Source organism: Heterocephalus glaber, unplaced genomic scaffold, assembly GCF_053883595.1.
Source record: "Heterocephalus glaber isolate CG9 unplaced genomic scaffold, H.glaber_assembly_v1.0 deba00001498, whole genome shotgun sequence".
NCBI classification, from domain to species: Eukaryota; Metazoa; Chordata; class Mammalia; order Rodentia; family Bathyergidae; genus Heterocephalus; species Heterocephalus glaber.
The window spans coordinates 7,551,768-7,561,078 of NW_028258321.1; the positions used below are offsets into that span (position 1 = coordinate 7,551,768).

A 9,311-nucleotide genomic window follows, 5' to 3' on the forward strand; every position below is an offset into this window, starting at 1 on the left:
TTATGATAAATAGTAACTAAGATACACCTAACTGATAACAGAATTATCTCTGTGAAAGTGTTTGGGGCTGAGGATCGAAATCAAGGCATGTTTTATCTGCAATGTTTGGATTTTTACAAGAAAAATAAATTTATAATCTTTGGAATTAAAAATAAATTAGACATGGAAGGCTCAAATTACTAAAATAAGGAATTAAGCACCGGGGATTTAGCTCAGTGGTTCCATCACCTGTCTCACAAGTGCAAGGTCCCAAGTTCAATCCCTGGTACCAAAAATAAAATAAAATAAGGAATTAAGGAAGGGGCAATATCACCAATGTTACAAAAATAAAAAGGCATTATATAAGGGAATACTATAAACAATTGCATGGCAATAAATTAGAGAATCTAGATGACATGGAAAACTTTCTAGAAAGAAACAAACTATCGTAACAGATTCAAGAAGAAATAGAGAAATCTGGATAGACCTATAATAAGATTACATGAGAATTTTAAAAAATCCAAGTCAAGATAGAATGAGGTGCATATAAATGTAATCAAAGTCTTAGAGGACATTAGAAAGGGAATTTTCAGGTCCTTCTTTGTATTCTCCAGATGTTCAAGTTAGGGTACATTCACTTTAGCTCAGTGGCACTGCACCTGCCTTGCAAGCGCAAGGTCCTGAGTTTGATCCCCAGTACCAAAAAAAAAATCATAGTGTTGGGAGACAGGGCCGAATGGGGGATTTGAGGCCATGGGAGCCCCACTCTCGTGAATGACCTAATGTCCATTATAAAGGGCTCGAGGCTGTTTGACCTTTTGCTTTCCCTTGCATGTGCTTTCTTGCCCTGCTTAGGACATTAGCCATGGGATTATGCAGCAAGAAGGATTTCATCAGACACAGCCTCCTCAACCTTGGATTTCCCAGCCTCTGGAACTGTAACAACTTTACTTTATAAATTACTCAGTCTCAAGATGGACTAAGACAGATGCCATTCACACCCACTATGATGACTATAATAAAAAAAGACTCAATAATAAGTGTTGGTGAAGATGTGGAGAAATTGGAATACTCATACACTGCTAACAGGAATGTAAAATGGTGTAGATGCTTTGAAAGACAATCTGGAAATTTTTTGGAAGGTTGAAAATAGAGTAACTAAATGACTCAGCAACTCTTCTAGGTATATATCCACAAGAATTGAAAACATCCATGCAGAAAAATTGTATAAAAATGTCTGTAGAAGCATTATTCAAAGTGCAAACAACCCAAATGTCTATTACTAATAAGTGTATAAATAAAATATTATATACCCATATACTAGAATATCATTGGGCCCTAACAAGGAATGAAGTACTGATATGTAGTAAAACATGAACAAACTTTGAAAATATTAAGCTAAGTGAAAGAAGACAGACACAAAAGGCCACACAATGCATATGTAAAATATGCCCAAATGGGCAAATCTACAGAGACTGAAAGTGGATTGGTGGTTGCCAGTAGGTAGGAATACAGGAAATGTGTTAATTGGTATGAGCTTTCTTTCTTTTTTTTTTTTTTGGTACCAGGGATTGAACTCTGGACCTTGCACTTTTGAGGCAGGTGGCGGAACCACTGAGCTAAATCCCAGGCCCAGTATGAGCTTGCTTTTGAGGGATAATGAAAATGTTTCAGAATTACATAGTGGTAATGGTTGCAGAACTGTGGAATGTAAGTATACTAAAAAACCATTTATTGTAACTATAAAAAGGGGAGCTAATATGATATGTGATACCCTAATATAAATAAATACATACATAAATAAACAAGATCAACTCTGTTTCTTGATCCAAGTGAGATCAGTTTACTATTGGTGGACTGCAGATGTCCATTTATTCTGACATTATCCAACTAGTGATACTCATTTACAAGAAAGCTGTTTAGTAATTTTTTACAAAATTTATATACTGAACATATTTGTTTATAGAACATATTTGTTTATGTTGCTCTGACATACAGTTGAGAATGTCTACAATAATGGATTTTGCACCAGGCGTGATGGTGCACAGATGTAATTCCAGCACTCGGAGGCTGAGGCAGGAGAATCGTCATGAGTTCCAGGCCAGCTTCCTGGAGTACATAGTGAGTTTGAGGACAGCCTGAACTATATATACCGAGACCCTGGCTCAAAAAAGAAAAAAAAAGATTTTGCTCCAAAACAATGATAATCCTGAAGTTTCTGGAAATTAGTCCATATTTATGTGCAAATTATTCAAATCTCACTTGTGTGAAAACATTCATATGCAAACATAATGTCTCCCATTCTTCTATTAAGTTAGAGTTTGTTAATTGTGAGCTGGTTTGAGCTCTTGGGCTTTTTCCAGAGAGCTGCCTCTGATTGATAGAATTGATTTTACCGTGGTTGAGCTGAGGTGACTGGGACGTTCAGATGCAAACACAGACTGAAACTGAGGAGCCAACTCAAGGCTGATTTGTGAACTGCACCGAGTATCTAAAGGAAGGAGATGGCCCAGTTTGGAGAATAGGAAAAAAACAAAAAACAAAAAACCAACAAGCAAACCTAAGTGGCGAGTTTTAAGAATGACTACGTTTGAGAATGGAAGAAGGAAATGCCAGTGAAGGAGAGCAAAAAGGCAAGCAGCTAGAGAAGTAATGTAAGTTTTACTAGTGTGTGCTTGGGGCAGGAGGCTCGTCTGTCTCATCTGCTCGGTCGCTACACAACAGCCTGACATATCAAAGTGATCAACCTGGTTTTCTCTCTTTCCCGCTGCCCCTCCTGGCTCCATCCACCTTCCACCTGGAGTCCCATTTCCACTCTGCGGGGTGGGGTTGAACCCTGAAGATTCTCCGTGCCCACTACGAATTCTGCTTAGATTTGGTCGGGCTCAGCCGCCGTCCCTGGCCTTGCGCATGCGCAGAGGGAATCGTGAAGGTGAAGATGGCGGGGAACCGGGCAGCGGCTTTTGGCATCCGGTGGCTGCAAAGCGTAGCTCGGCAGGCGGTGCCTTTAGGGGCACGGACAGGTCCGTGGGAATGGGCGAGGCCTCAATGTGGGAAGGGAGCGGCTGAAGTTTGATGTATGGGGTGGGGGTGAGGGGATAGTGGATCCTGCAGATGCTGTTTCCCGGCAGGGGAAGTGGGGGGATGAAAGGTCGCGTTGGCCTCGCGAAGTCCTGGGCTCCGGCCTCTGCCGCCCCTGAAGCTATAACCTTTCAGGCACGTGGAAAACAGACTATCTGACTTGCCCTCTTCTGCGCTCCAGCCTCCCACATTACCAAGGACTTGCTGCCGGGCCCCTACCCTAGGACCCCAGAGGAACGGGCGGCCGCCGCCAAAAAGTATAATATGCGTGTGGAAGACTACGAGCCTTACCCGGATGATGGCATGGGGTGAGGTAGAGAGGGTCTGCTCGCCGCCCGAGTGGTGATGGGAGGTGATCACTAGTTTGGGGGTGGGGGCGCTCCACTCCTTTCTTCTGAATCTTCTCTGGACTCCTTTGGAGGGAGGTGTGAGTAGGTGGGTGAGCAGCTGCAGCCGAGAAGACTTCAATTTTCTCCTTGGCTCAGGCTGCTTTTTCTAAAATGAGGAAGCCTAGGTTTTAATGGCTCCCTCGAGGACTCTCAAATAGCAGGAACCTTCCTTGGCTCCATCCAGAACGCTGGGTTTCATTTAGATTGAGCATCTGCTGGGCTCAGGTGCTGTCATCCAAACACGTGACCAGGCTGGAGCTGGCCCCTTGTTATGAGAATCTTATTTGTGGATGGAGTATTCTGTGTCTCTTTTTAAACCCTCCCCCCTTTCTGTTTTGGCTGTGGAAATTGTAGCAACTGTTAGGTAGTCTAAACAACTAACCCTCGTTCTCCAGTTGATGTTGTCCTGCCCATATCCCTGTAAATCCCCATAACACACTGATGGTTACCTGTGTGTAGTGATTACCATCAACTTCATCTCTTGTCCTAGCATCATTTTTCAGTCTTCAGCACCTCCAATTCTTGTTTTCCATCATTTTTTGTGACATACATCTAGTTGTCATCATTTCCTTTTTGTTTTTGTTTTTGGTACCAGGGATCGAACTCGGGACCTTGTGCTTATGAAGCAGGTGATGGAACCACTGAGCTAAATCCCTGGTCCTCCTTTTTTTTTTTTTTTTAACTATTGTGGGTGGCAGCAGCCATGGTAACAGTCTGTTAAGATTTATGAGGATTTGTTGGGGGAACACCAACAAACAAGTCTCATGAGGTGTTTGAGACATAGAGATGTATGCCAATTCGCAGTTAAGAAACACAGTTGCTATGAAAAGAATGCTTTTCTAATTTATATCCTTTTTGGTTTTTTCAGGTTAGCTAAGTGTCTTTGAATTCAGACTATAAATTTTAGTTTCATTTTCTATCTGATGAAAGGACAGAATAGTTGCTAAATTCCCTTTTAGCAGTAGCATTATAGGATTATGTGACTTTTTTTGAGTAGGTAAGGTTATAATTTTGATTTTATTTTTTTAAGACTGAGTCTCACTGTGTAGCTTAGGCTGGCCTTGAACTCACAATCTTCCTGTCTCAACTTCCCAAGTGCTGATTAAAGGTGTATGACACTACCATCAGCAGGAAAGTTTATATATTGTAATGTTTCAGAGTTTGGCATGACCTTTTAATTACAATTTGGACTTCTTTGGTTAGTTCTGTGATTAGTGACTAGAACTTGAGATCTTGATTTAAGAATCAGTTCCTCTGTTTGCAGGTGGAATAGTTACATCTGTCACTTGATTTCTCATCTCTGAGTCGAGGAGACTGAATTGTCTGACACTGCTCACAGAACTACAGAAGTTCTTGCTATTTTTCAGGTATGGCGACTACCCAAAGCTGCCTGACCGCTCACAGCATGAGAGGGATCCATGGTATGCATGGGATCACCCAGACCTGAGGATGAACTGGGGTGAACCGGTGAGAAAACTGTAACTCATTTAACCTTTCTTTTCTACTCCCTGTGTATTTCTGGAATTCTCTCTTTTGCTGAAATGGCACTTTTCTGTCCAATTAACACTAAGCTTTTCTGCTCAAAGACACAAGGTCCAGTAACCTAAGACTTGAAGTTCCACATTTAGCACATGGAATGGGACTTCTGGGAATAATTAAAAGCTCTGTACTCTTGAAGTTATATACTTTATGATAGAGCTGTCTCTAGTGAGCAGAGCCTAGACACAGGCTGGGATCCAGCTCTGTGTCTCAGACTATCACTCTTAGACAGTGGAATGCTGCCCAGCCTTGTGTCAGGCTCTGGTCATGTTGGATGCCTGCTTGCCTTTTGCAGGAAGAGCATTTTGTAACAGTTATCTGCCTTTCTGCTTCAGATTCACTGGGACCTGGACATGTATATCAGGAACCGTGTGGACACATCCCCTACACCTGTTTCTTGGAACATCATGTGTAAGCATCTCTTCGGCTTTGTGGCCTTCATGATTTTCATGTTCTGGGTAGGAGAGATGTACCCCATCTACCAGCCTGTGGTGAGTATCTAACAAGTGCTACCCTAGACACATTTGTTTACCCACTTTCTTGGGGGAGTTAAATCTCCGGGATAGAAAACTGGTTAGTCAGTACCAAGCTTAGCTTCCTGGAGTTGTAGGAGATGGACAAAGAGAAGGGGTATACCTATTGACTTGGCCTAACTACCAGAGCACTGCTCCATCCTTGCGTGGGCGGTCTTAAGTGAGAAGACATACTTTAGACTAGGTGAGAAATGAGAATGTGGAAGCCAGCTACTCTAGGGTTGCCATCTGAGGACTAGACTTACCTGTTCTATTTCAGGGAGTGATCTTCTAAGGTAGAGTCAAGGAGTCTAGAGCTGAAGCCTTCTCCTTTGTTGGATATGTGAAGGGCACTTTCTGTAGGGTACTGGAAGCAATTAAGCATCTGTGGCAAGTTTAGTTATATTTTGGACGATATAAAGGACATAGAAAATAAATCTGTAGTGTTAAGGAAACAAGAAAATTTAGGTAAGTGACATGCACAACATGTGAAAAGATAGGTGGCAGTTTGGTTTGAGTATATACATGTGTGGTGTGTGTCAACGCATGTGTGGTGTGTGTGTATTTGTACAGTGAATGTATATGCAGAGTGGAATGAGCTGCTGTTGTCAGGAAGTAGGGCTGATCCTAGGTGCTAAAAATAGGGTTTGGGTGGTAACATTGGAGAAAATGTTTAGCGTAAGGGGGGAAGAAAAGGAAAGGGAGAGTCCTTCAGCTAAATGGAATGGGTATATTAAATAGTTTTAGATAACCACCTGCATTGGTTCCCTGGAGATCTCCTGAAAATTCAGATTCCTAGGTGCCACCTTTTAGAGATCCTAATTCATTACCTCCGTGGTAGAATTTTAGAATGAGTATCTTCAGCAGTCTCCCAGGTAATTCTGATGTGCATCTAAACTTGGAAGTCACTGTATTAAAAAAAAAACATTGCAAAGTGAGTTGATCCAGTTAGGTGAGGCATTTATTATTGTACAGCTGAGGAATTTGGACATGAAGGTCCAGTGATATTTTAATTTAATACACATTTAGCAGCCACTGCCATGTACCAGGTGTGGACCGTGCTAGGAATCCGTGCCGTGATGACTTGGTCTGCCATCAGTAGCAGAGAGCCATTTTCAGTTTTGTTTTATTTTGTTTTGGTACTGGGGATCGAACTCGGGACCTTGTGCTTATGAGGCAGGCAGTGAAACCACTGAGCTAAATCCCCAGCCCCATTTTCAGTTTTTGAATAGAAGGGTAACATGATGAAGGTTAGGTTCTTAGGGAAACAAATCTGGGAACAGTCTCCAGGATGGATTTGAAGGAGAGGAGCCGAAGGCAGGGAGGCTGCAGTGTTTGCATTTGGCTGCCCAGTGTCACCTCTGCAGAGATAATCAGTGTCCTGAAGGTAGCTGGTCTGTCTGTGTGCCCTGACACGAGCCTTCTTGCCAAGCCCCAGGGACTCCTCACTGAAGAGTGCATGGAGGGCTGGGGTGAGCAGTGACTTCACTTCAGGAGTGCAGGAAACAGTGTGGCCCTTCCATTTTTCAGTTCTCTAAGCATATCAGCCTTTTCTCCTCCCCTTGAGCTGTGTTCTCTGACAGCTGTTTGTTGGTAAAGCCAGCAGCCCCCGAAGCACGTCCCAGCGATGTCTCCTCTGTGCTTCCCCCACTGCTGCTCCTGCACGCCTCATTTGCTAGGCTCCTTTAGTGGTGGAACCATTAGAGTCTGAGTGACTTAAAGGAGATTGAGTCTGTCTCAACCCCGAGAGAGAACCGGATGGATGGATCCATTGTCACATTTAGAAAGCTTTGACTCTTGATTCTCTTTTTCTCCCCCACTCCTTCGTGCCCCTCTTTCCCTCACTGAGTTGGCACCACTTCTGTTACAATTTAGGCTTTCTCTCTGCCTTGGGCTGAGTGGGGGAGAGAAGTGCTGCTCCTGCTGTCCCCGCCCAGCCCGGGCTGACCAGGAGTCACTGCACACCCATTTCCCATGCGTGATTGTGAACTCAGAGTAGGGTGTAGGCAGCCTTTGGCTGGCTGTGTGTTGTTCCTGCTGACCTGTGTTTTTTTCCTTAGGGGCCGAAGCAGTATCCTTATAATAATCTGTACCTGGAACGAGGCGGTGATCCCACCAAAGAACCTGAGTCGATGGTTCACTATGAGATCTGAAGAGATTCTTTGGGCTCCTGTGCCCTCTAATGAGGACTCATCATTCCTAGAGGTCTAACATTAATGAAATCCCTAATAAAACTTAGTGCTGTGGTATCTGTGCTTCATTTCCACAGGAACAGGCACTGCGGCGAAAAGCCTCACCGTTCTCCCCCACCTCCTGTCCCCTCCCCTCCCCTTCTACCTGCTCTGTCGCTGTAAGTGGAAGGATGGGTATTGACTTCATCGGACTGGGAGGGGATGGAGAATTCCGCTTGTGCAGCATGTAGTAAAGGTCATTCCCTTTCTCATCTGTAGGATCAAAGAAGGAAGACAGTCTTCCTAACTTCTCAGGTTGGAATGAGATTTCTGTTAAACTTAGCTGTCCAGGCCCGGGATTTAGCTCAGTGGTCCTGGCGCCTGCCTCCCAAGCGCAAGGTCCTGAGTTCGATCCCGGTACCCTAAAAACCCAACTTAGCTATCCTCCTCCTGCCTCGGCCTCCTGAGCAGTGGGACTACAGGTGTGTGCCACCATGCCTAGCAATCATCATTTGTTTAGCAAATGTGTGTCTCTGTATCAGACACTGATAGGCCCTGGGGATATAAAATTGTACAAGATGAAATTGTCAAGTAATTACTTAGAGTAGTCCAGCAATTACAATGTGAAGAGAATTCAGAGATGTGTGAATTGGGAAAGGTGTACTTTTAATCATTTTAATCATGTCTTACTTGAAACTGGTTCTGTCTCTGAATTTCTTGAGGAGTACTCCATCAATGACACTTCTGCCTTATTCCCTAATTCTGCATACTGCCTAATGTTCAGTTTTTAATCCTGTTTACTTTTCCTCAGGTCTCATCTACTATTAAATTCAAGAAATACCTGTTGAGAGCTTAGTAGGTAAAAAAGGTGGTCTAAGCATGGATGGTGCCGTAAAGTGTCCTCTCTCTGACCTCAGAACTCCCAAATGCACATGAAAAGGCGCTCCAAAATTGTGTGAAAATGAGTTGGTCCCTACATTCAGATATCCAGGCCTCCACTCTGGAGTCAAAACAGGCAGGATTACAGTCTACTGTGCTCGTGCATTAGGTGGAACTTTTGGACCAATTTAGATCCAAAGTCTTCAGCTGCTTACAAGACATATTTATTTGGAAACGCCGTGATGCCCTCTACATAAAAAGTGATCTCTTCACATCCCCTGCCCACATCCTCAAGTTCTCTAGCTCCATCAATTGCCTCAGTATTTTTTTTTTAGTTTCCTACTTCTAAGGCCATAATAATCTTGAATTCCTTACCTTTGTCAGTCATAAGAGCTTGTGCAGCTGTCGTTCATAATCACACTCTGTTCCAAGCTTTCACTGCCTGGATTGTTCTAGTAGTCTAATTTGAGTCCCTGCCTCTACCTCTGCTGTCTCCAAGAGCTTCCATATTGCTAGATACAAAACAGAATCATTACCTTTTTCTAAGGGTTAGGGGATGGTGGGAGGGGAAGGGGAAAGGGAAGAAGGGAAAGGAAAAATTATGAGAAAGAAAAAAAAATGGAATCAAACTCTGTATAAATAGGGAAGGGTGGAGGGGGTAAAGGGTACACAGGTAACGGGAGAAAAAAAAACCTAAGATACAACATGTTCTGGTACAAACACCCAATGATAAATGTACATGTATGTTATACCTAAAATGT

General features: G+C 43.3%; 1 protein-coding gene across 2 annotated transcripts; it reads left to right on the forward strand.

Moving 5' to 3' along the window:
- Nucleotides 1–2,840: 2,840 nt before the first annotated feature.
- Nucleotides 2,841–7,747, forward strand: Ndufb8 (NADH:ubiquinone oxidoreductase subunit B8). Of its 2 annotated transcripts, XM_087185843.1 has the most exons (6): nucleotides 2,841–3,002; nucleotides 3,242–3,368; nucleotides 4,817–4,916; nucleotides 5,324–5,479; nucleotides 7,190–7,191; nucleotides 7,350–7,413. In XM_087185843.1, exons 1-6 carry the CDS (start codon nucleotides 2,918–2,920, stop codon nucleotides 7,396–7,398), a joined length of 519 nt encoding a protein of 172 aa, XP_087041969.1. In that variant the 5' UTR covers nucleotides 2,841–2,917; the 3' UTR covers nucleotides 7,399–7,413. The 2 variants fall into 2 exon arrangements, with proteins under 2 accessions (XP_087041969.1, XP_021101297.1); XM_021245638.1 differs by lacking the exons at nucleotides 7,190–7,191; nucleotides 7,350–7,413 and adding an exon at nucleotides 7,561–7,747.
- The last annotated feature ends 1,564 nt before the right edge of the window (nucleotides 7,748–9,311 follow it).